Genomic DNA, 26569 nt, shown 5'->3' on the forward strand with positions numbered 1-26569 from the left:
AATATTTCCAACAACGCTTTAAGGGACAGAACTGGGTCAGTGAGAAAAATCAAAATATCATCTGCAAAGGCTAAAAACTTAAATAACTGTGTACTCAGTAGCTTCCCTTTTACCAACACCGAATTTTGAATAAAAGCCAATAGAGGTTCTAGTGACAATAAAGATAAAAGAGGGATAAAGGGCACCCCTGTCTGGTTCCCTGAGTAATTGAAAATGCTTCTGACTGCATACCACTGCATACCATTTGCCACAATCACAGCTTCAGGCTGAGTATAGAATAATCTAATTACTTTGAGAAAAAGACTCCCAACCCTATACGATCTAAAAGGAAAAATAAATACCCTCATTCCACTCTACCGAATGTGTTTTTGGCATCAAAACTGACTACCAAAAAAGGTTCTTTACATTGCTGACAGAGGTCTATGGCTGTTGACAAGGAATGCACATTGGATAAAGCAGAATGTCTGCAAACAAATCCCACTTGACCCAAACTAATAATCTTGGGAAGAAGCACTGCTAATCGATTGGCCAATATTTTAGAAAAAAGCTTTTGATCAAAATTTTAAAGAGATATAGGTCTTTATGGGGATGAAGAAAGAGGATCATTCCTAGATTTTGGTATTATGTGATGTGTGCTAAATTAGCATATACTGGATACTCATCTTTAACTATCAAAGCATTAAAAATTGAACTTAAAGGTACTGAAAGATAATCGATGTGAATCTTAAAAAATTCTGAACTTTAACCATCAAGCCCCTGGGGTCTTGAAAGGCTTAGCTTGGCGAATGCAAACTCAAATCTTTTCACTAGTAATAGCTGTATTCAACCTCGACAACTGGTCTGTGAATCTGGGGATCTTCAACTTCTCACAGAAAAGTTTACATTTTTCCAGATCCCAACTTTCAGTAGAATAAAGTTTAGGTAGAAATTTTTAAAACAATGAAGGATATCTTGATTAGAATTAGTCAATCGCCCCTTCTCCATCATCAATGCTGAATTGAATTTAGATCGTCTATTGGTCTTGATCAAATTGGCCATAAGTTTTTCGGCTTTATTACTGTACTGATAAAGCTTAAACTGATAAAAGAGTATACTCTTTGCAGTGCGCTGGTATATTAAAGAGTTCAATGCTACTTGTGTAGCTATGTAGTTTTCTTTATGAACAATGGTATTAGATTTTAACAACTCACATTTGGCTTTCTGCAGTTGAGCTTCTAAATGTAATAACCTCTTATCAAGAGCCCTCTTCCTATGTGCAACATATGAAATGATGTTGCCCTGTAACATTGCTTTTGCAGTATACCAAAACAGGATTGGATCATTAGAGTGAACACTATTATAAGTCTCATATTCTTTCCATTTGTGTCTCAAATACTATTGAAAACAGAGATCCATGGCTAAATAATATGGAAAACAGTTGATCTTCAGAATGAAAAAAAATCCAAATCCAGACAGGGGCATGATCTGAGATCATAATCCCATCAATACCAGTTTTAGAAGTTCTAGAAAAAATGTCTTGACCAATCAGAATATAGTCTAATCTTGCTTATGTGGCGTGGGCTCTTGATAAGTGTGTGAAATCTTTTTCAGAAGGGTGGAGCACTCTCCATGCATCTACCAAATGTAGTTTGTCTTCCAGAAAAGCTATGCCCCTTCCCTGTGGGTTTTTATCTGCCTTGACTGGGTGAGTCCTATCCAGAGTCTGGTCTCGAACTATATTAAAATCTCCTCCCAACACCAAACCTTGGTAGACATATGGAAGTATATGATTATGAATTCTACGAAAAATTGCGTCATCATAAGTATTAGGGGCATAGACATTGCAAAGTACTAATGACTTTTTATCAAGACAGCTATCAATATCAGAAATCTCCAATTGGGATCTTTAATCTCTTTCTGGATGGTAATCAATACATTTTTATGTATCAAAATCGCAACCACAGTGGACCTCAATGAGGCTGAAGCAAAATGAACTGCTTCCACCCAATCCCATCTTAGCTTAACATGTTCTGAATCATTCAAATGGGTTTCTTGGAAAAAAGCGAAATCTGTAGCTTTCTTTTTTAAAGAAGCAAGGATTTTAGTTCTTTTTACTACCGAATTTATCCCACATACATTCCAAGAAATGTTTAATTTCCTGTTTCTGCATTTAATCAAATTTTCCCCACAGACTAAGTAATAATCTACGTGTTTTGTCAAAAAAGGCAAGAGACCCTCCTAGCACTGGTCCCCCCCTTGAACTATGATGTTGCTCTGCTATTTTTTCATGTGGTACATATAAGGTAAAGAAAATAGAGGTTGACTCTAAAAGGATTACTTTAGAAAGAAACCCTCCCCACCCATCCCAAATATTCAGTACAAACCCCATAGAGATCCCCATATTTTATTAAATGAGATCACTTTCTGTGCATATGACTCTTCCCCTTCTTCCACCCCCAAATGCCACGAACTGGTTTGGCGATATGAAAATGCCACAATTAGATATCAAAAAACTAAGCGTAATAGAGAGAAAACCAAACAGAATTTCCTCCCACTCCTTGTGTCCTTCATCTTTTGTAGAAACTGGAGAAAGTAAAGTGGTCGAATAAGTTTGCCGAACAAACCGGACTCATGCTGCATCCATAGACGTCCGGCGACTTGCAGATTGTGCCACCTACAACTTGTAAAAGAATTCTTGTGCCTCAGATAACTTAGAAAACCATCGAACACCGGTTGGTGTTGCAACCCACAGTTTCTCCAGATAAATCAACGTTGCTCAGAGTCCCATATCATATAGTTGAGAGCATAATTGAGTAAATGCTCCACGCTGCGCTGAAAGACCTGCAGAGTAATATCGAAAGGCTAGGAACTTTTTAGTATTGTAGCATAATTGCTTTCCTGATTGAAGAGCTTGAAATATTTCAATCTTATGTGCATAGTTAAGCAATTTAGTTATTACCAAATGTGGTTTATAAGAGGCAGGTCTCTTGGGGCCTAAGCGATGTGCCTGTACTATTCGCAAGTTGGCATGCTTCTTGGATAAACTTAACTTGACAGGAATCCAGGACTCCAAAAAAGCCTCTAGATATTCTTCTTCCAGCGTTTCAGGTAATCGAATAAATCTCAGATTGTGCCAACGATATCTGTTCTCCAGATCTTCCAGTTTTTCTGCTTGTTTTTTAATTGATGATTATAAGGAGGAGATCTCTGAAAAGGCAGAGAGAAGGCCATCTTGATTGTCAGAGTTCTGCTACTCCACTTCAGCAAATTGTCTCTCGAACCCGTTCATACCGAAGCAATCGATACTTCCTCCAATTTATCAAAATATTTTCGCAATTTGGGTTCTAAAGCAGGAACCACAACTGACTTCAATTCAGCTACCACTGTCGACTGAGCTGGCAAAAGATCCGAGTTAGCAGCCTCCTTTGTCATGTTGACGCAATGTGATTTTTGCCTAGTGCTCTGTATGCCAAAATGAAGAATATCACTTCCAAAAAGGAGAGAGTCTCATTAACAATTGAATGAATGCCCCCTTACTCATGTGTATGATATTGGCACAAATGTACAATATATCAGTGGTTTCTGACCCAAACATGTTGTCATGACTCCATAGCTAATCAGGTTTTCAGGATACATGCCTGCAAGCACTGAAAACAGTATGAAATTGTCCTCCCCATATTTTATATACAACTTATTTTCAGTTTTAAAATAACATGTAATACTTGACAAATGAATTGACAGCTCCCTGTTGTGCAATTAGTAAGTATTTAGGAGGAAAAAATCCATCACATGCTATCCATCCCTCCCCCAGTTATTTACCCCCGCCCCCTCCTTTGTCTCGACTACCCCTATCCATCCCTCCCCCAGTTATTTAATTACTTGCTCTGTTACTGCGTTTATGTTACATACTGTTTTCTGTAAAGGCTTTGCCTATATATCTTTTGGTTGTAAGTTACTTGTAAACCGGCACGATGTGCAAACGGTTGCCGGTATATAAAATTAAATAAATAAATAAATAAATAAATGTTTGCCATATTTTTTAAGAAGAAAGAGAGGGGAACGCTTGTAATTTTTTTGTGCCTCTCAGCTCCATCCCATTTAGCACAATAATGCAGACTTGAGCTGTTTGGGGCCATATGTGGTGATGGTGAGAGGTGGTGTCTGTGTGTGGGACTTATCTTTCACCAAAGTCACTATGATCACATAACCTCTCTTTTGAAGTCAATGCATTGGCTCCCTATCCACTCCCGCATTCGGTTCAAACTTCTCTTTCTCATCTACAAATGCCTTCACTCTGCAGCACCTCACTACCTCTCCTCTCTTATCTCTCTCTACACTCCTCCTCGTGCACTCCGCTCATTGAATAAGTTACTCTTATCATTGCCCTTCTCCTCTACTGCCAATTCCAGACTCCGTGCTTTCCACCTGGTTGCAACTTGTTCTTGGAATAGTCTTCCTGAACTGGCGCGTCATGCTCCCTCTCTTGCCATGTTTAAATCCCATCTAAAGACTCACCTTTTTGAAACTGCTTTTAAATCCTATGTCTTATTATCTGCTTTTAGTCTTGTTAACTTTCTTTTCTGTTTAACCATTGTCTTGCTTTATGAAATACCCTAAGTCTCTTGTCCTGTATGTTTATTAGATTGTAAGCTCTATTGAGCAGGGACTGTCTTTTTATATGTTTGTACAGCGCTAAGTATTATTTATTTATTTATTTATTTAGAGCTTTTCTATACCGGCATTCATGATACAATCATATCATGCCAGTTTACAGGTAACAGGGTGTGCCAAAAACCTTGAAACTTTAACAAGTGGAAAGGAAGCAAAAAAGTTACAAAATAACAGGGTTGCTGGAACTGGGGAAGGAAGCAGACAATAGAAGAAGTATTTTTACAGAAGAAATTATTTACATTGTGCAAAAAGGTCTCTTAAGAGTATGTTGCATAGCGCTATAGAAATGTTAAGTAGTAGTAGTAGTAGTAGTAGTAGTAGTAATAGTGGATATTAGATGCAGGGTTTGTGTGTGTGAGGAATGAGAGACATGTAAGTGGTGTGCAGGAGGTGAAGGTAAGGCAGGTGATTGTGTTTTTGGGGATGAGAGTTCCCTTTTTCTCATTCAGGTAAATATTTATTAATTTATACATTATTCTATTTCTCTACTTCCAGCAAAAATTGTTCAATACGGATCACAAACATCCATTCCTAATTTGTACACAAATGTTGAACATATACACTTTACATACAATATGTATTTTTTAATGTTTATTCCCCCCATATCTGACATGGGTAAACTGGAAGAACCTGCCTCATCAGACAAAACAAGTTTACTGGAATAGTTCACAACCATCAGTTACATTAATGGAGAACATTAAATTAGTTACTATTTGAATTGTCTTCATTATTTATAGAGTTGAATACTGCTGCTTTAACTTACTTATGCTTTCTAAGAGAAATATAGATATATTTGAAAAATAATTTGAAACATGAGCAAATGATCTCTGTTATTTTATCTTGTCTATATACAATATGAACCATAACAATAAAGTTTCTTTAAGAAAAAAATGCTGCCAGGAGGGACTTCAAATCCCATGATTCCTGTGTACTTCCTGGACTCTGATAATGAGATTGTTGTCAGGGTTACTAAAAACAACATGGATTCCCGCAGCAGTTTGCAGAAACTTTGATGCATTGAAATGTGCTCATGTAAAGCCAGAAGAGTGAAACGAGATATGTATACAAAGAAGTCAGAGCAACAGCTCTGTGAAAACAAGGAAGGAGCAGCAGAAGAGGGAAGTAACTAATAAATCCTATACATATTTATGTGCATGTATAATTGGTTGTTTTAATTCATTAGAACTTGCACCGTTTGCTCATAAGGGACAAAGAATAACATTTAAGTGCTCCTAAAGCATGGCAGTAATATTTGATGAAGAAAATCTGCATGAACTTTACACCTGGGTGGATAATATCCCTCTGTCCAGACCGAAAAGGAACATTACCAGAGATTTCAGTGATGGAGGTCTGTATCATTCATCCCCCTTCAACTACAGTGACTCAGCTTTGACAATCCATATGCAAACTTGTCTTTTGCCCTCCAGTTTGCCTGTTTTTCCTGTAAATTCAAATGCAATGACAGCTGAAAGATAGACCTGGCATTCAAGACTAAGAACAGATGCTATCACTGATCTGTTCCCTGGTGAACAGTGTCACCCTCTTCTCATTTGTACTTCAGTCTAACATCAGAACCTGCCACTGGCAGCTACAGTAAAAGATATTATGAAGATGTCTATAGCACTTGATTTTGGCTTTAGTGTGCCAACACCTTAACTTTTGAACAGTGATTGAGATATGTTTCCACCAGGGTTGGTCCAGTAGCAATTCTGAACTTTTTAGCTCCAAATATGTTTGCCATTAGTGGGAGCAGGGGAGAAACTTCTGCTTCTACCTGGTAAATTTAGAAATATCTCAGGTACAGTAGTTGCAGCATTACTAAATCAAGATTGCCATGTAAGACTCCTGAGGAGGTGAAGTTCTGATTAAGTAAATTCTTTCTAGACTGCTAACTGCTGTTCTAAGTGTGTTAAATTTCATCCCATGCTTATTTTTTTTTTTTTGTTCTTACTGAAAAACTGCGTACCATTGGAAATAATTAATTTTAGGTGCTGGGTTTTAACAATACTAAAGAAAAAATACAAGTTGATTGAATGTGCTGCGTCTGATTTATGACTTGATACCACATTCAATAAAATTGAATTTGACCTGGAAAATGCAAAATCTCTGTTTACATATTTGAAAGAGTTCTGTTATAAGGAGTATGGGCAATTTTGCCTAAGACTACTGTGAAAGATTAGTCAGAGAAGTCTCTGGTGATAATGTCAGCACTACACAGTAATAACAATATAAGTGTGTATTATAGTCTGCCAGGAGTTAGATGAGATCTCTTGTAACAGATTTCAAACATTTATGTCTGTGGGAACTGATTACCCCAGCCCATTTTGTCATGGAGGCTACAGAGAGTTAGATAAGAAGATTTGTAGAATAATATAATTCATCTAGAAATGTGTGAAAGTTCCAGAAAGAGTGTTGTAGTAGGGTTTGAAAAATTACTTGAGAACTTACTTGCCTGGGATGAAATGCAATCACCATGTACTCCTGTCACTGCCCCTCTCCCAAATATTTTTTTCAGGGTGAGGAGCACAGCAGGAGTACAAAGTGAATGTATTTCTTCGCTCGTGAGTGCATAGCTCCTAGTGTACCCTATTCTATCCCATCCCCATGCAGTCCTCTCTCTCTTTTCTTCCTCCTCCTCCACTCCCCACCTCACCCAGATGCAGTCCTTTGTCTCCTCCTCCAGTCTCCCTCCTCACTTTCCTCCTATTTTCTACCCATCACCCATCACCCCTCACTCCTCTCCCTCACACGCTGCATATGGGAATTTGTATATATATATATAAAAAAGATATGGAACCAACAACCAACAGCAGGAGGTGAGGGAAATTGAATGACAGATCTATGACCACCCCGACGTCACTGGGAGCTCCGGCGACGGTTGAAGAGCGCCTCACCATCAGGTGCCGCGCGCCGAAGGGGCGCAACAAAGGGGCCCTCCCCTTTGTGCACCCCTTCGTGCAACCCTTGTGCTTGTAAAAAAAAAAATCTTTTATATTTTTCTTTTATTTAAACTTTATTTCAATTCTTTACCTTTTCTTTTCGCTTGTTAATAATTTTAATTAGAAATGTTCTTTGTATTAGACTATGGAAATTTATTTCCTGCTATTCTGTTTAATGTAAACCGGTATGATTTACATAGGATGTAAGAATGTCGGTATATAAAAATTAAAAATAAATAAATAAAATAAATATATCTACCCTGATAAATTACTACTGGGCACACTGGATGGGCTATATTGGCCTTTGTCTGCCATCATTTCCTTTGCTATTGTTACTGCAGCTAAAGACATTCCCTCCTCACCAGTGGAGAAATACACTCACCCCAGCCAAGTGAAATTTTCTAATCCTGAGCTGTAGTATGGCCTGGGATCCACAAGGTAGCTCTTTTTCGAATGCATTGAAAATAAAGTAGCTTCTGAGAGTATGGGCCATTTCATGCAGTCCATTTCTGAAGTTCACAAGAATGAGTTGTCAGCTCTGGTCTTCACTTTATTTTATTGCAGGAAAAATCATAGTTATTTATTATTTATTTAAAAATCTTGTATTCCGCAAATTTCCATGCAAGCAAAGGGGTAGATTTTTAAAAAGTACGCCCGCGCATACTTTTGTTCATGCACCAGGTGCAAACAAGAGTACGCCAGATTTTAATAGGTACGTGCGTAGCCGCGCGTATCCTTTAAAATCCGAGGTCGGTGCGCGCAAGGCTGTGCAAAATTGGCAGTCTGCGCGCGCTGAACTGCGCAGCCTGCCTCCGTTCCCTTCGAGGCCGCTCTGAAATCGGAGCAGCCTCGGAGGGAACTTTCCTTCCCCCCCCCCCCCCCCCCCGCACCTTCCCCTCCCTTCCCCTACCTAATCCATCCCCCCAGCCCTGTCTAACCCCCTCTATCTTTATTGCAAAAGTTACGCCTACCCGAGGCAGGCGTAACTTGCACATGCCGGGCCGGCTGCCAGCGCGCCAACTTCCAGTCCGGGGGCTGGTCCGGAGGCCGCGGCCATGGCCCCGGGCCGGAACTCCTGGAACGCCCTCGGATGACGCGTCATCGCGACACGCCCCCGACATGCCCCCCCAGGAAAGTCCTGGGACTTACGTGCGTCCCGGGGCTTGCGCGCGCCACCGAGCCTATTCAACATAGGCTCGGCGCGCGCAGGGGGAACTTGGGGCAGGTTTTCGGGGGGTACGCGCGTAAGATACGCGCGTACCCCTTTGAAAATCTGCCCCAAAGTGTTCAGTGTGGTTTACATAATAACATACATAAAATTGTTAAATGATAGTACTATAAACATCTAAAAACAAAAAAGCATTAAAACATACAACAATTCAAACAAAAATACAGGAACATCACTCAGCTTCCTGCAAAAGCCTCTTGAAAAAGCAATATCTTAATGCACTTCTTAAACATTTTAACATCAGTCTCCTTCATTAAATTCACTGATAGAGCATTCCATAGTGTTGGAGCTACATAGGAGAATGCTCTAGCTCTGGTTTGTTCATGCCTATAGTCTGTCATGGCAGGTGTACAGTACATAATAAACTCTGACCTTTGGAACACAGTGACCTAGCTGCCAAATACCATTGCAGTTTCTGTTGGATAACACAAAGTCTATCAGCATGAAGCAGCTTAAAGGTTGTAACTAAACCAAAATCTCATTCTGTACTTTATTGGTAATGAATGTAAATGTTATTGGCCCCAGAGTCCGGGAAACCCACTTGGGGAGCGGCATGGGACTGCAAGGCAGGACTTGAGACAAGACAAGGGCCGATCTTCTGCTTAGCCAGCCCCCTCCCCCACAGGTTGGGCCCTTGGGTTCTAAAGGCCACTAGGTCTCTACGGTGGCAGTACATCATAGTGGTGAGTCCACACAGGCAGGAACATGACAAGGCATGGCAACACTGGACAGGTGAGGCTGAAGACGAGGCAGGCTTGGCAGGTAGGACAAGGCAAGCAGGCTTGGCAGGCGGGCTTGGCTGGCAGGACAAGGCGGGCTGAATACTAAGCAGGACCTGGAACTAGACAAGACAAGGATGAGACAAGGCAAGTACAGGACTCTGGAACAGGCAGGATTGGACACTGGAATAGACAGGACAAGACCAGCAAGGCAGACTAGGGCAGGACTTAGACAAGGGAAACACAGAACAAAGAACACAGAAGCCCAAAGGCAACAAAGCTTGGGATAGACAGAATAGGCCCAAAGGCCCAGAGGCAGGATACAAGAGAGAATAGGCCAGAAGCTTCAAGACAGGGAACAAGGCAAGATAGGCCTAAGGGCCTCAAGGCAAGGCAAGAACAACGGAAGAAAGGCCATAGAGTGCAAGGCAAAGCTAGAAGGCCCATAGGCCATAAGGCAGAAGGGTCAGGTCACGGAGCCAGGAGTGACATCATGAGAAGACAAGGAGAATCGAGCAAGGCTGGTTTACATAGGACTGAGACATAGGTATGGCAAGGACTGTGAGGAGAAACTGGACAAGACTAGTGATGAGGCACACTGAGGGCCTCTGCTGGTGGGGAGGTGTCATGAAGATAGGATAAGGTTGCTTAGCAGGTGAAATTCTAACAGTAAGCCTTGCAGGGCTGGACTGATACAGTCTCTTTTAGCTAATCCCAGTAACATATGCACTGCCACAGTTTGAATCAATTGAAGTTCATGTATGTACTTATCCAGTAGCCCAATAAGAATACTACAGTAATATAATCGATGCAGGACAAAGGCCTGAAGCACTGTCTGAAACATATCATGAAGGATCAAACATTTCAAAGGCTTAAGCATCCCTCCTTACTCTTCCACGCTGCTGGCCTGGTTTCCGGCGACAGTGGTGGCCCTTCACCATGCTTCTGGCCTAGCTTCTGGCAGCAGCAGCTGCCTTCCTCCATGCTTCTAGTCTGGCCTCCGGGGGTGGCGGCCCTCCTCCCTCCTTCACACTGCCGGCCTGGCCTCTGGCGGCGGCCCGTGGCAGCAACCCTCCTTTTTTCTGCCGCCACCGGCCTGGAACAGCAGATGTGGCAGGGCAGGGGCAGGCAGGATGAGGTGGACACCACAGTGGTGTTCTGAGAGGGGCATTTTTTTGCCGCCTCAAAATTCTGCCTCCTGAAGCGGCTGCCTCACCCTGCCTCATTATAGAATCGCCACTGCCAGGGGCCTTTACCTACCCAGAGTTTTCTGGTTTTAGAAACATTTAAGACCAAACCATAGGCAGTCAGCCAAGAGTTTACCTCATGCATAGAGTTTTGAAACAAGCTATCAGGCATATTACCAAGGGTTTCGTTTGGAATAAATAGCTGAATATCATCAGCATACAAGAAGTATAATATCCTCAACTATAGTAGTGTGGGATGTAGCTGGCCCAGCTATATCTTCACTTTTTAAGGATAAGGAAGCCCTTGCAAGGCTAGTGAGGCTCAGGAGACAGACCACAACCATAGCAAGGGTGGGTAGAAGGAGAACTCATCTCAAATGCCTCTCTTAGGGGACTGCCACAAACTGATTTGCATGCTGGGCCTCAGAAGTGTAATTAATCATGATGTCCAGTACCGTATTGGCAAAACAATGGGAATGGCTATGAGAGTGGACAGGAAGTGCTTCTTTTTGTGCTGCTGCTTCCCCTACTTCCTATGGCCTAATAGCTGTCCTAAGCAGAGTGAGCACACCTGCTTATGATTATAGATAACAGTTTCCTCAAGGGCAAATTTCCTCAAGGGCAAATGTTAGAAAATTCAGCAGAAAAATTTGTAAAATTCAGAAGCATTTCTATAGCACATGTGCATATTAAATAATGTACAATGTATTTTACTTTATAAAATAAACTTGTGTAGCCCCTCTTCTAGATGAAGGCAGGGGCACACTCAGTATCAAGGCTTAGTCCATACACAGTCCATACTGGAGGTTAAATTTAGGCTCTTATGTAGGAAATTGAAATCCAGAGCCTCCAAGATTACAGTCTCAGAAATGGTCCCTATTCCACACGCAGGATTCCAAAGGCAGGCTGAGTTCCAGAGGCTCAATGCATGGATGAGACGATGATGTAAGGAAAAGGTTCTTTATATTTGTTAGGATTTGTGAAACATTCTAGGGATGGTGGAGCCTATTCCGACAGAATGGGCTCCACCTTAACCATGGCGGAACCTGGCTTCAGGTGCCAACATTTAAAAAGGAAATAGAGCAGCTTTTAAACTAGATCAGCTTTCTCCCTTTAACCTGTTCCATGCCAGCTTCCAAGAAGCTGGTTGCCTGTGGCTTCCAATCTACATCTGTTGGTGAAGTTTATCCTTGGACTCCTTTGCATGCTCATGACTTTATCCTGATGTTCCCAGGCCCTTCGCTCTCTCATTCTAGCAGTTCAGCTTTATTTTTTAATTCAGAAGTAATTCCCTTAATTGCTTTGAGAACATCTGAAGACTACACAGGATGCTGTTCTCAGATGTGATCTTACTTCCTGTCTGGCCTTCAGTATGCTCTGTAGTCCTTCTCCTAGAAGCAAACTACTCCAACTTCAGGAAATGAATACCTACATTCCTACAGGATGGCTAATAATCAGGGCTCCTGGTGTCCTGCAATCAGGCCTGGATTTATCAATAGGCACACTAGATATGGGCCTAGGGAGGCAATAATTGTGTGTGTGTGTGTGTGGGGGGGGGGGGGGGGAGGGGCAGCAGGCTGGCTGAAGATTTGCTGAATCTTATTGAACAGAGAACAGCTCTCTGTTTCCTGATCCAGCTCCTCACCTTCCAGGGAAGAGGAGGGGAGTGAGCCTGCAGCAGACTGAGCAAATGGGGATCATTTAAGTAGATTAAGAGGGACTGAGTAGAGATCAGTAGAGGGTAAGAAGAGAGGCTGGAGAATGATATGGTCTTTGGCTGAGGGGAGGTATATGTCTGTGTATTAGAGTGGGGGGAAAAAGGATCGGTGGGCAGTATTTGTGTGTGTGAGAGAGAAGGGAGTGTGCCAAGTGTGTGTGAATGTGTATGTATATATGTCAGATTAGGTGGGATGTTAGGGAATGCAAGGAGGAGCAGAACCAGAGCATGGCAGAGATTCCTCCCTCTCTCCTTCCCTTCCTTAATCTTTGATTCTATCTCCCAGATCCAAGAATCTCCCGTTTCTTCCTATCATTCCCTTCTCCTCAGTCATGGAACTCACTCCTCAACCTTTCCTCTACCCATGAAAACCTTTTCCATTACGGGTACCTCCCCAACATCCTCTTCAGTAAACACCGAAGCAAAGAAATCATTTAATCTTTCCGCGATGGCCTTATCTTCTCTAAGTGCCCCTTTAACCCCTCGATCATCTAACTGTCCAACTGACTCCCTCACATGCTTTCTGCTTTGGATATATTTAAAACCGTTTTTACTGTGAGTTTTTGCCTCTACTGCCAACTTCTTTTCAAATTCTCTCTTAGCCTGTCTTATCAGTGTCTTACATTTAACTTGCCAACGCTTATGCATTACCCTATTTTCTTCTGTTGGATCCTTCTTCCAATTTTTGAATGAAGATCTTTTGGCTAAAATAGCTTGTTTCACCTCCCCTTTTAACAATGCCAGTAATCATTTTGCCTTCCTTCCACCTTTCTTAGGGGCCGATGCAATAAGGTGCGCTCAGCCGAGCGTACTGAATAACCCGCACTCCGACACGGGTTAAATAGGCGCTAATTCACCCCCTAATGCAATAGGGGGATTATTAGCGCCTATTTAACCCGTGTTGGATGTGGAGTGAATACAATAGCTCTCATCACATGCAAATGCATGTGAATGAGGATATTACTCATTCACTCCGCATGCAAAAAAAAAAAGTTTACGTCTCAGACACACATTTTGCTCTCAGATATTAACGCCTGCCTGGAGCAGGTGTAAATAGCTGAGCGCAGGTAAAAGAAGTACCGAAAAGCAGAAAAAACTGCTTTTCTGTACTTCTTTCTTAAGTAAAAAAAAACCAAAAACTTCGGCAGACCGCCAAGTTATGAAGACCGACACCGGTAAACTCGGCGTTGGTTTTCACGTTATCAAGGAGGCGCTAGCGCCTCCTTGCTAGCGCGACCCCCTAATTTGGGTATTGCATGGTGCCCCCCTTGCGGGAGCCATGTGCACGTTAGGAAAGCAGGTGCTGACTTTTCAGTGCCCGCTTTCTGCGCTTTTTATTGCTTCGGCCCCTTAATGTGTGGAATACATCTGGACTGTGTAGCGGATGATCACCAGGGGCTATTTATTTGGTATACAGACGGTTCGGGCTGGTGGTTATGTCTTTGTAAATAAAGCTGCAGGCTATTTTATTCCAGTCAGGTGTTAGTGTGTTTGGTGTGTTTGTTGTGTGTGTGTGTGTGTGTGTGAGTGTGTAAATCTTTTGTGAAAGAGCGGATGCAGGGAGAGGTTGATGTCCTGGTTATCCATGTTTCATGCTAGTCTAAATTCCTTCATAGTAGGAATATTACGCAATTTCTGATTTTGTGATTGCTGTGATCTCCTTGGAACATAGCCAGATACTTGTTCTGCTAGACAGTTATCTTCCTCATAAACAGCTTTGTGCAGAATAGTATATATTTTGAACCAGACTTACTGAGCTATTGGCAACCATTGTAGCTGTTTCATATATGGTTCCACATCCGTTTCCCCATCATAAATTATGACTGTAATCTGTTTGCTTGTATCTGAGCTGTGACAGCTTTTTGGCTTCAGTACAATTCTAAGTTTAAAAGTTCTCCTGTTTAAGCAGTTTTTCTCTTATGCACAGATGGACAGACTTGGGTCGACCAAGTAATCCTTCCTTCCTTTCTTTCTCTGATGGCTGTGATGTCCTAACCAGATGGGCCTATTTCTTTCCCTACTGACTTTCATCCACCCTCTTTTGGACAGTGTGTTGCATGCTTTGTAGTTTAAAGTTATAAAGTCATGCTGTCCTACGATAGAACTATTGGAGGGTGCAGGCTATAAATCATTTTAAATAAATAAATGTATAGAGTGAAGAAAGAGTCTTCAGAGAAAAGAGATGTGGAGTTTGTGAAAGAGATATTTCTCTTGAGATGCAGTGCTGATCATAAGTGAAGGAGAGCATTACAAAGTTTACAGTAGGGATGAGATATCATTTTTCTTATTTTTGCTTAGTATATCATGTTGGCCACCCCAAACTTCTGTAAGTTCAATACAGATATAAAAGTGCTTTCTGTGCCAAACGTTATAGATTCTCATTTTCTCTTATTTATCCACTTTCTTTTATTGATTCCTGTGGAGTTGGTGTGCCTACTTTAAAAATAAATCATTAAAATTATCTCACAGCCTTATTGATTTTAACCATTTTCTTATTAAATGAAATTCCCAAAGTCTCTTTTGCTCTGTATGATTGTCTTGATTATATTGTAAGCCATGAGATACATTTTAAAAGTATTGGTTGTGCAAAGGCAGTTGCATATGCAGGAGGGGGGAGAGAACCTCTCTTAGAGTGAGAATCTGACACTCTCACTCTCTCTCTCTCTCTCTCTTTCTCTCTCTCTCTCTCTCTATATATATATATATGCCCCACAGTAAGAGGAGTACTTGCAACTCAGGGTGGGTTTGGGGGGTAGTGTTACAAGGTCTACAGGCACTTGTGCCCTAGCCAGACCAATGTAACACTGCCCCCCCCCCAAAAAAAAAAAACAAAACCCAAAACCAACCTATCCTGAGTTGAAAGTTCCCCTCTTACGCTTCTTCTCTGGCTCTCTATAAAGTTAGGATTCAGTTTAAGATATTAGTTATTTTGCATACAATTGTTTATAGTGAAGACCTTGGATCCTTGTAGTCAATCCAGTAGCTCCGGAATCAATGGTAGCGGGTATCGGTCGCGTCGTGTAATATTATTCAGATCACGATAATCTATACAGGGTCGGAGAGACCATCCTTCTTTGCCACAAAGAAGAACCCGGCTCCAGCCGGGGAGTTAGATGGCCGAATGAACCCTCTGTTCAGGTTCTCCTGGATATATGCGGACATGGCCCAAGTCTCTGGGAGCGACAAGGGATATACCCATCCTCGTGGCGGCATGGTACCCGGGATCAGGTTGATAGCACAGTCAAAGGGTCGGTGCTCCGGAAGGAGCTCGGCCTTTTCTTTCGAAAAGACATCCATGTAATCTTGATATTGTAGTGGCAGCGCCAGGGGGGTGGTCAGGAGAGGTACCGAAGGTCGAGGGGCAGCGGTCAGACAGGTATCAAAGCAAGACGGACCCCAGGATGCAACCTGGAGAGTATCCCAACGGATAACTGGAGAGTGCTTCCGAAGCCAGAGTAGACCCAAGATGACCGGTTGCATGGACTTTTCCAAAATGAGGAACGAGATTTCCTCTACATGCAGGAGACCCGTGCGTAGTGTTAGGGGCTTGGTACAGGTAGAAATGGTCCCTGGGAGGGGGGTCCCATGAATGGAAGACACTCAGATGGGTGGCTTTTGAGGTTAGACTCCGATCTGAAGTTGCTGGACTAAATCCCAGAGGATAAAGTTCCCCCCGGCTCCAGAGTCAATCAGGGCTAGCATATCGAAGTTCCCTCCGGGGAGGAGTATAATCACTGGAACAGCACACGGGGAGGCAGAAGTAGTGTTACCTAGGGTTAGCTCCCCGACTATCCCTAGGTCCTGGCGTTTGCCGGTTGCTCACCACACCAAGCAAGGAAGTGGCCCTTGCCATCACAATTTAGGCACTGACCCTGGACACAACGTCTTCTTCTCTCCTCCTGAGAAATTGGGCCCCGGCCCAACTGCATGGGTTCTGCGTCTTGATTCCCTGGAGAGGCAGAAGAGGAGGGCACTGGTCGGGAAAATGTGGTTCCAGAGCTCCCGAGTTTCCGAGCGGACCTCCTCTCCTGGAACTGGTGTTGGATATGGCAGTCCACGCGACCCGCCAAGTCGATGAGGCTGTTCAGGTCATCTGGGAGATCCCTGGCCTCCAGCTCATCTTGGAGTCTTGGGGAGAGACCCTTCAGGGATACACCATGAAGGCTGTCCTCCACCCAGTTCAGCTCAGCTGCTAATGTCTGGAATTCCACTGCATTCTCAGGCAGGGGGCTGGTTGTCCTGGTGTAGCTGAAGTAATTCTGAGGCGGCCGTAGGCCTGCGGGAGGGCTCATCGAAGATCTGTCAGAAGGCTGCAACAAATTGCTCCAGGTTAGCCAGGAGGGAGTCCTGACGCTTCCATAGTGGAGAGGCCCACGCCAGAGGTTTCCCGTCCAACAATGAAATAATGTGGCTGGTTTTAATCTGATCCGTGGGAAACTGGGCTGGCAGTAGGTTGAACCGGATGAAACATTGATTAAAAAATCCTTGGCATAGCTTCGTGTCCCCAGAGTACCATGAGGGTGCTGGCAGTTGTGTGGGTGTGGCTGGTCCGATATAGGCCACAGTTGCGGGTACCAGGGGGCTGAATGCAGCGGCTCCATCTATCCGATCGGCTAATCTCTGCATGGTCATCATCAGGGAGCCAATGCAGATTTGCTGTTGTTGCAACTGTTGTGCAATACCAGGAATGGCTTTCAAGCCCATGGCATCCGCCGGGTCCATGGCCTTGCAAACTGTTAGGAACGTGGACCCTTGAGTCGGCTGAGACGGATGGTGTTGCACTGTGGGAACCCACAGTGGACGTCGCAGCCGGGAGGCGGCGCTGAAGAGATGGCCCTGGAAGGCTTCACCCTTGGAAGCTCGTGGTCCCCCCGGGAGGAGCCCGTGAGGACCCAAGCCGCTGGGACTTAGGCGATGCCTCTTGGTGGACGAAGAACCAGATACCTGTGGATGAAGAGAAGCCAGAAGCCGTAGTCCAGCCAGGGATGGAAGCTGAAGCTAGAAGTCAATGGACAAGCCAAGGTCGGAAGCCAGGAGTCAGAAGCCGAAGACAAAGCCAGGGACAGAAGCTGAAGCCAGAAGTCAGTGGATGAGCCAAGGTTGGAAGCCAGGAGTCAGAAGCCAGAAGTCAGAGCCGAAGACAAGATCAGGGATCCGAAGCAGCAACTAGCAACTCAAAATAGAGTGAACCTCATTGCAAGGCGTTGGACAGGCCTAGCTGTACGGTTTAAATACCCTTACAGCGTCTGACGTCATCGGAGGGCTGTCTTGATTTCTCCCACGCTGGCCCCTTTAAATTTGGAGCCCCCGCGCTTGCATGCGCCTAGGGGACGGAGCCAGACGCATCGGGCCGGCGGCATCTCCCTCGAGGAGGGAGCGCCGCGGCAGGGCCAGGATCGGGCCTTGCCGACCGAGGAGGAGGCTCAAGGCCCGGGCCGGCCTTGAGGTGAGTGGGAGGACCCGGGCTCAGCCCGGGACCGTAACACCTTCCCCATTCGAAGGTGGCTACAAGTGGCAGATTGGTTGTTTCTGAACCTCAGTGATTAGGGATTGTATCTCAGCTCTCAACCTGAGAGTTGACAGGTTTTTCTTGAATGGGTGGTCCCAATTCCCATTGCTTCCCTGTCCCTTCAGGAAGGGGGGATTCAGCTGGGTTCCAGGACAACTCTTACAGGTTTCCCTCATGATGCCTGGTTGTCCACCCCTGCAAGGGGTGTCCCTTGTTCTCCATTTCCTGGAGAAGGCATGTCACTGTTTCTGACTGGCAGTCGCTCTCGGTTCCTCTTGGTATTTGAGAGCTGGTCGAGCAGTAGCGCACTCCTTAGAATCATCCAAAGGCACAGCAGGTCTGTTTCACGAGGGAGCCTTTCCAGAGTTCCTCCCCAGTGAAGATTAGGGGTTTCTTCCATCCAGGAGTCTTCTTTGATACCTGCTGAGTTCAATGGGCAATTTTTGGTAAGGACCACTATTGCCAGTCATTCTCGTCTATGGGACCCTACCTCAGTGAGGAGGGATATAATACATCTAATTGGTGAGTATGCCTTCAGCTTATCACCTTTTCCATGTCTGAAGAGTTGGGAGATGAGGGACCCCACAACAGAGGTGCTGCTCTTTGGTTGCAGTGGCTTTCAAGTTATACTTCCCCATTTTAGGGATAACCCTGTCTGTGGACAGGGGAGTCCTGGTTCATGCAACAATTGTTCCATTTACTGGACTGTGTGCTTCCTTGGGGGAAGTATATGCTGTCATAACTGAGATATTAATACCTAAGCTAGGTTCAGGGCAATCTGTTCTGAGATCGCCCTTGCCCTGCCCTAGTACCCTTAGAGTTTCCGGGCCAGTGAAGAAATCCTGTTCGACAGGGGTTTGCATTTGCGGTACCCTGGTTTCCTGTCTCTTAGTGGAGTATTTCTGGATTTCTTCCCTGTGGAATTCGCTCTCAGTTTCAGCTGTTCCAAGCAGGCTGAGGGCCCTATCTCAGAGGGTAACTCCCTTCTGGAATCGGCAGTGAGTTATTCGCTTGGGGTTGAGTTATACAACCTAGTAACTTATTCTTACCCTGGCAGTCCAATGGTCTGCCTCATTGTATTCTTTGTTCCTTCAGACTTCCAGTTGGAATTTTGGGAGGAGGGGGAAAAAAAGCTAAGGTATTCGTGGTATATCTTAGTGTATACCTGCAGGGAAAGATACACTATATTTCGCCAAGCTCTGGCCAATACTACCTTTAGCTTTTCTCACTTCACTAGGTTGCCCAAAGTGCCTTCCTGCTCACCTGAACTATCCTGTACACAGGATGAATAGCCCTGCCCTTGACAGGGAGCAGTGTGGGTGAACTTCAAGCCTAACGTATCTCCTTGTTCAGGAGTTTGGGCTAGCGATCCTATTCAGGGATTGCCTTTCATCCCTGAAACTCTTGATGCTTTTCTGCTTGTCAGCTATGTCTGGTGCCTTGGCTCGTAGGGTCTGTCAGACCCTGTCGTTGTTGATGATTATTTCCAAGTGTTGCTTGGGTTTTTCTGCCCATTGTGCCTGACAGCCAAACATGGACACACTTCTGCAGATGTATTCTGTCCTTCGGATGCCAGTGGACTGCAGTTTCTTTCTGGGGTGCTCTCGGGCCCCAGTTGGTTTTTCAGTTGTCTTGTAACATCGGATAAAACTATGTGGTGTTTGTCTAAGATTCCTTCTCTTGTTTACATCTCTAGACTTTTTCCTGTATCCAGGAGGTTCTAGACCTGCTGTCATCAGGGTTTACTGATCCGAAACCCTGCTTGTAATGTTATCTGTGACGCAGAGTATGTTTCTTATTGGAACTCTCTTCACTCCCCTGCCTTAGGCGCTTCTGCTTCGCATCAGAATTTTGTGTCTCAGTCTTTTCTATGGTTTTCTATTTGTAGAACCCAACTCTTTTTTTCCCTCCTAGATCCCTTTGTAGGGCTGCCTCACAGGCAAAAGGGAAAGAGGTGGTGCTTTCAATACCCACTTTATCCTGCTTGGACAGCCTATAGCTTGGGATTCACCCATATGTGAGGACTACCATCCTGCTTGTCTTCTGAGAAAGCAGAGTTGCTTAACTGTAACAGGTGTTCTCCGAAGACAGCAGGATGTTAGTCCTAACGAAACCCACCTGCTTCCCCTGGGAGTTGGTTTCTCCATGTATTAGCTATGTTATGGACTGAGGGACACTGCTGGGGGGGGGGGGGGGGCAAGGTGATGACTACAGCTGCACATGCTCAGTAGGGCATGTTTGAAAGTTCTAGATTCTTTGAGATCAAAGTTCCATGCCGGTCTCCATCCGATGATGTTACCCATGTGTGAGGACTAACATCATGCTGTCCTCGGAGAACACCTGTTACAGGTAAGCAACTCTGCTCTTCATTGCCGCACAAAATTACCTTCCCTCCTTCCACCCCCTGGTTTAATCACCTTTCCTCTGCCACTCCTCCCAGGTATCATCACCTTCCCTTCCCTTCCTCTACCCTCTGGCATTGTTACCTTCCCTTCCCCTCCTTGTCATCACTGCAATCCCATCCTGTCCCACCCTCTGACATCATCACTTCCCTTCCCATGCCTCTTCTCTGGCACCATCACCTTCCCTTCTGTTCCCCCTGACCTCACCACTTTCCTTCTCCCCCACCCCCACCCCTAGCATCACCACCTTCCCTTTCCTCTTCCCACTTGATAGTACCATTTCCCTCACCCTTTGTTCCCCCTGACATCATCACCATCGTTTCCCTTTCCTTTCCTTTCCTTCCCTCCCACCCCTTGCCATCACTACTTTCCCTCACGCTCTCATCCCCCTGGCATCATCAGCTTCACTTCCCCTCCCCCCCCCCCAACAGCACTACTTCTCGTCCCCCTGGCATCACAATTATCCTTTTCCTTCCCTCCTCTACCATTTGGCATCACTTTCATCCCTTCCCTTTTCTCCTCCCCAAATCCCTGGCATCACCATCTTCTCTTCCTTCCAGTCTCCTGGCAGCACCACATTTCCTTCCCTTCCCATGCCCCCTGACAGCACTATTTCCTATACCTTTTCTCCCCACAGAATTACCACCTTCCCTTCTCTCCCTTTCCTGCCCCCCACCTTCAGCAGCACATTTCCTTTCCCTCTCCACCACCACCTGACATCGCCATCTTCCTTCTCTTGCCCCTTCTCTTTCCCCCATTTCCTGGCATTAGCACCTTCTTCTCTACCTCAGGGTCATCTCTATTGGGTGAGCAGTGCTCTTTACCTACTGCTGCTGCCTCTTCTTTCCCCTCAGCCAGCTTTGCACTGAAGTCATAACAACATAGGGCCCCATAATCTCATGAGACCTGCTCAGCCCATGCAATTCTGCCTTCAGTAGGAAGCCAGCAGAGGACGAAGTATCATCTGGTATGCAGCTCTGCTTGCTGTCTCCTCTTGCTTGGTAGGAGTTCATGTGCAGGTGATTTGGGGGTTGGGGTGAAGAAGAGACGAAGACTTTGCTACTGGCAGCGGCAACTTTGACCTGCTTCCTTAAGAACATAAGAACATGCCATACCTGGTCAGACCGAGGGTCCATCAAGCCCAGCATCCTGTTTCCAACAGTGGCCAATCCAGGCCATAAGAACCTGGCAAGTACCCAAAAACTAAGTCTATTTCATGTTACCGTTGCTAGTAATAGCAGTGGCTATTTTCTAAGTCAACTTAATTAATAGCAGATAATGGACTTCCCCTCCAAGAACTTATCCAATCCTTTTTTAAACACAGCTATACTAACTGCACTAACCACATCCTCTGGCAACAAATTCCAGAGTTTAATTGTGCGTTGAGTGAAAAAGAACTTTCTCAGATTAGTTTTAAATGTGCCAAATGCTAACTTCATGGAGTGCCCCCTAGTCTTTCTATTATCTGAAAGACTAAATAACCGATTCACATCTACCCGTTCTAGACCTCTCATGATTTTAAACACCTCTATCATATCCCCCCTCAGCCATCTCTTCTCCAAGCTGAAAAGTCCTAACCTCTTTAGTCTTTCCTCATAGGGGAGCTGTTCCATTCCCCTTATCATTTTGGTCGCCCTTCTCTGTACCTTCTCCTTCTTTTCTCCCTGGGGGAGGGGAAGGGAGAACCAAAATTTTGCATCACATATAAGGTTCCTTGCACTAGTTGGGAACTTCTGCATTAATAGAAAGGAGTAGTCTATTAGCAGGGTGCTCCCAAGGATGTCCAATAAATTATCTAGTGAGCACAAGTTCAAGACCAGCCAGTACTTGACAACTTCTTGATATTAGTTTGAACTTTCATCACAGTCAGAGCATGTTCATTTCACTTTCTTATTTCAATTCCAAATATTGGTGGTATCAGACGAGTAACTCTCCTTAATGGGAAAGGGATGATGAGACTAATGCATATTGTAATGAGGCTGATAATGTATTCGGTAATACTAAGTGAGTACTACATATCTATAGTTTATTAATTTTTCCCGAGATGCACAGGGCCTTTGAGCCAAGATTTTGTGACACAGGATATAATTATTTTTATTCTCTAAAGTTGAAAAAAATGTTTTGATGGTAGTCCCAGATTTGGATGAATCAAGCCTATTATGATCCTTCTGAATTATTTGATATTTTTCTTATTGTTATATTATTTTATTTTTTCTCTAGTATTGACAGCAGAAGTAGTAAAATATTATTTCCCTAAATTGGTCGAAATGCATAATTATGTCCCAGCCAACTCCATGCAACAGAAACTCAGCAACTGGACCACTCTTAACAGGTAAACCCACAGGTGTTTTCTTCATGTATGTATATAGTTCAAATTGTATATCAACAAAATAGGAAGATTTATCAATTCCATGAGTTATTTCTCTGTTATAATATTATTAAATATGTTTTTTATTTATATTTTATTAATTTTCATAATTATCACGACATATGCAGTCACATATAATATGGATATCTAATGTTCTAAATATACAGTGATCATTTAATACCAACTTTAATTTCCTAAAAAGCAATTATAACTTAAACTTTAGATATCCTAATTACCATGTAATAAAACAGAAATCCAACATTCAATAATGAGCTTTATAAGGCAAATATCTCAGGTAAGGAAAGTATGGCTTCTTATCTTACTTTTTCGACAACTGATATTTAATCAACTTTATTCCCCAATATCTTTCTTGATTCCAAAAATATTTTCAGGTCCTCTGGCTCAAAATATATATACTTAATATTTTCATACTTTACTAAGCACTTACATGGATATCTTATTAACATTTGAACACTCACTTGTTCAGCTAATGCCCTCATATCTAAAAACTGCTTCCTTCTAAGTTGTGTCGCTCTTGTTATGTCAGGAAAAATCCAGATTTGATGATCTAAGAATTTTACTGTTCTATTATGAAGGAACAATCTAAGTACTGTGTCCCTATCAGAGGGAACTACAAATGTAACCAAAACCGTTCCTCTCTTCTCTATTACTTCTTCAGTAGAAGTCTCAAGTACCTGAGATATATTTAAAGAAGGTACTTGCTTCTCTAATAGATTAGTTGTTTTGATATAATATATCTTAGAAATAGGAGGAGAAGCTTCTATTGGGATCTTTAACACTTCATACATATACTTCTTGAACTGGTCTTGCAACAAAGAAAATCTAGTTAAAGGAAAATTGATAATCCTTAAGTTTAAATATCTTGCCTCATTTTCTAATCTCTCTAGATTTCTAGTTTATAACCTTTCCCCCGGAATTAAATTGACTTGTACTTTTTGCATTTGAGATAACTTTTGTTCAATATCAACCAAGTTTTCATTTTGTTTTTCTGTTTTTCCCTCATTTTCCACAACACGGTGATTCATCTGTAAGGTAATAGTAGTTAATTTAGATATAGCATTTTCAAGAGTGACAATAGCTGTCCAAACAGAATCTAATATTATTGTTGAGGGTTTCTCTAATTTCTTCATGGGGGATAAGGTGACCAATTCTGTCACCCCAGTAGGCATCACATCTGTGAGTAAATTGGGGTGACCTTCCACTTTTCCCTTCGATCGTGGATCTTCTCCCTCAACTAGGGACAAATTAGATGATGATTTTTCTTCAAAAGATCCACTTGATGTACTAACAAGTGATGTATTTTCTTGTAGTATAACTTGAGAGGGAGGAGATGGGGTTGTCGGAGCTCCCGGACTTAGTGATATTGGTGAAGCTAAAAGATCTAGCCTTGGCTCCTCTGCTAGACCTGGAGCGCTTCTCTCGGGAGATTTTTCAGAAGCCGATCTGAAAAAATTTTCAATTTTCCCTTGGGTGGGGGAGGTCGATGGAGTCATAGCTGCCAACTCCCTTAACCTCCCCTTCCTCTTAGTATGAGGCATTATTTAACTAATGGCAATAATCCTTTGTAAAATCGAAAATTTATCAGAACTTTCAGATATATTCTGTTGGATACTGCTTCAAGTTGGAGGAGATGGTAAATATATTAAGATATGCAAAGCAACTTTACTTACTTTGAGGAGAGGAGGTGAGCAGAGAAGCTTGTCAGGCAAAGCCGCGCGCGGTTTGGGCGATGCGCGCCAATGTCGACTGCGCGCTGTGGGTTGGGCGATCTTATAGATCCCGGATGATGACGTCAGATGCGGAAGTGTTCCATTCCCGTCAGGGCCAGGCAATTCTTACCCTCAACGGGTCAAAGAAATTATTATTTCAGATGGCTTTACTCAATTCTGGTGTCCACCAAGATCCCACGAGCTGCTTCACACTCCTGCTCCTCACAGGCAGCTGTGGGTTGGGCGATCTTATAGGCCCGGATGATGACGTCATACGCGGAAGTGTTCCATTCCCGTCAGGGCCAGGCAATTCTTACCCTTAACGGGTCAAAGAAATTATAATTTCAGATGGCTTTACTCAATTCTGGCATCCACCAAGATCCCACGAGCTGCTCCACGCTCCTGCTCCTCACAGGCAGCTGTGGGTTGGGCTAAATATGTTTTTTAAAACTATTTTTAATTTCACCTTATAAGCAAAAAATATTTAAAATAAATTTGTTATATTACAATTAAATGTATTTGTGAGATAACTTTACATATTTTGGAGCAAACCAAGATATAGTACTGTCCATTATGTAGCTTAGGTGATTGTGTTTCCAATTATAGTGACTATATATATTTATTTTAAATATTTGTACCCCACACCATCCACAGCTCTGGGTGGGTATTTAATAACAGTCACATGTTTATCATTAGACATAGCAATAAACAGAGTACAAAACAATAAATAACAATAGCAGCATTTGTCTACAGATCATGACAGCTGAACAATAAAATGGCAAACCTAGGAAACCAACAAGAACTAAGTCTAGCTGTGCAAAAATAACTGGCCATTCCATGCTTGATTTATAACTATTAGTATCAATAATGGCTAAAAACTTGTCAGCCAAAATTCAATGTAGACCAAATCATCAGCCATAAACAGGCCAGGCAGTACAGGTTATGAATTAATTGCTGAAAGCCTGGGCAAATAAATGATCTTTTAGCTGCTTCCTGAAGTAACCCATGAAGTCTTGATCTTCGGTTCCTCTGGAAGTAAGTTCCTGAGGTGGAGACCAGCTACACTGAACATGCTTTCTCGGGATTCAGCCAATCTGACCACCTTATAGAGATTATATCTAAGAACAGATCCCTGGGGCAGTCCATTATTTACTTTTCTCCACTGACCATTTAGCCCTACTCTTTGTTTTCTATCTTTTAACCAGTTCCCAAACCACAATAAGACTCTGCCCCCATTCCATGACTTTTTAATTTCCTAAAAATCTCTCATGAGATGGTGAGGCAAGACTTCCTTTGGCTAAATCCATGCTGGCTTTGTCCCTGTTATGGGAGTCTCTGTTTAGTAGACCCTTGGGCCGACCTGCTGGAGACTAGGAAAGGTGGAAATGTCTCTAATGAAAAGCAGGCCGGGAGGCAGATGTTCTGGCAGGACGTAGATGCTCTTCACCCTGGAAGCTGGCACTCCCCCGGGAGGAGCCCGTAGGAGCCCAACCGCTGGGGCTTAGGTGGCTTCACCCTTGGAAGCCGAAGCCCCCCCAGGAGGAGCCCGTAGGGGCCCGGCCGCTGGGACTTAGGCGAGTTGTGGATCAGGACAGGTAACTGGAACCAGACTAGGACAGGTCAATACTGTAACTGGACTTGGGTTCTGGAACCAGGCAGGAACTGTAGCAAGACTCGGGTACTGGAACCAGGCAAGAACTGTAGCAGGATTCGGGTACTGGAACCAGGCAGGTACTGTGACAGGCAAGCAGGAACCAGACAGGTACTGTAGCAAGCAGGCAGGAACCAAGCAGGTACTGTAGCAAGCAGGCAGGCTGGAACTAAGCAGGTACTGTAGCAGGAACGGAGCGATGAAGCCAAGCGAGTCACTCCGGGGCACAGCGCAACAGGAAACCAGGAGGCTAACCCATTGCAAGGCCAAGACTGGATGGCCGCCGCCGGCTTATAAAGGCCACGGCGTCTGACGTCGGGATTTGGGCGGAGTCACCACTGGCGGGAAACGGCCTAGAAAAGCGCCCAAGTCGCGCGTGTGCCTAAGAGCAGGACGTCCACAGGAGAGCTTGCAACGGCACAGCCCCAGCGGGGACGCCACCATCCAGGCCGCAGACTAGGCCTCTGGA

The 26569-nt window shown here is 43.8% G+C and overlaps 1 protein-coding gene across 2 annotated transcripts in view; it reads left to right on the forward strand.

The window, feature by feature from the left end:
- The first annotated feature begins 5625 nt into the window (after nt 1–5625).
- Nucleotides 5626–26569, forward strand: part of SPEF1 (sperm flagellar 1) — a 157342-nt gene continuing 136398 nt past the window's right edge. Inside the window, exons 1-2 of one of the 2 annotated variants that reach the window (XM_029594167.1) lie at nt 5626–5772; nt 22572–22683. In XM_029594167.1, the coding sequence (XP_029450027.1) occupies nt 5673–5772; nt 22572–22683 (212 nt within the window). In that variant the 5' untranslated portion in view covers nt 5626–5672. Of the gene's footprint in view, nt 5999–22571; nt 22684–26569 lie in introns of both variants that reach the window. The other variant, XM_029594163.1, reaches the window with a different exon arrangement.

Source organism: Rhinatrema bivittatum, chromosome 1 (assembly GCF_901001135.1).
Source record: "Rhinatrema bivittatum chromosome 1, aRhiBiv1.1, whole genome shotgun sequence".
Taxonomy (NCBI): domain Eukaryota; kingdom Metazoa; phylum Chordata; class Amphibia; order Gymnophiona; family Rhinatrematidae; genus Rhinatrema; species Rhinatrema bivittatum.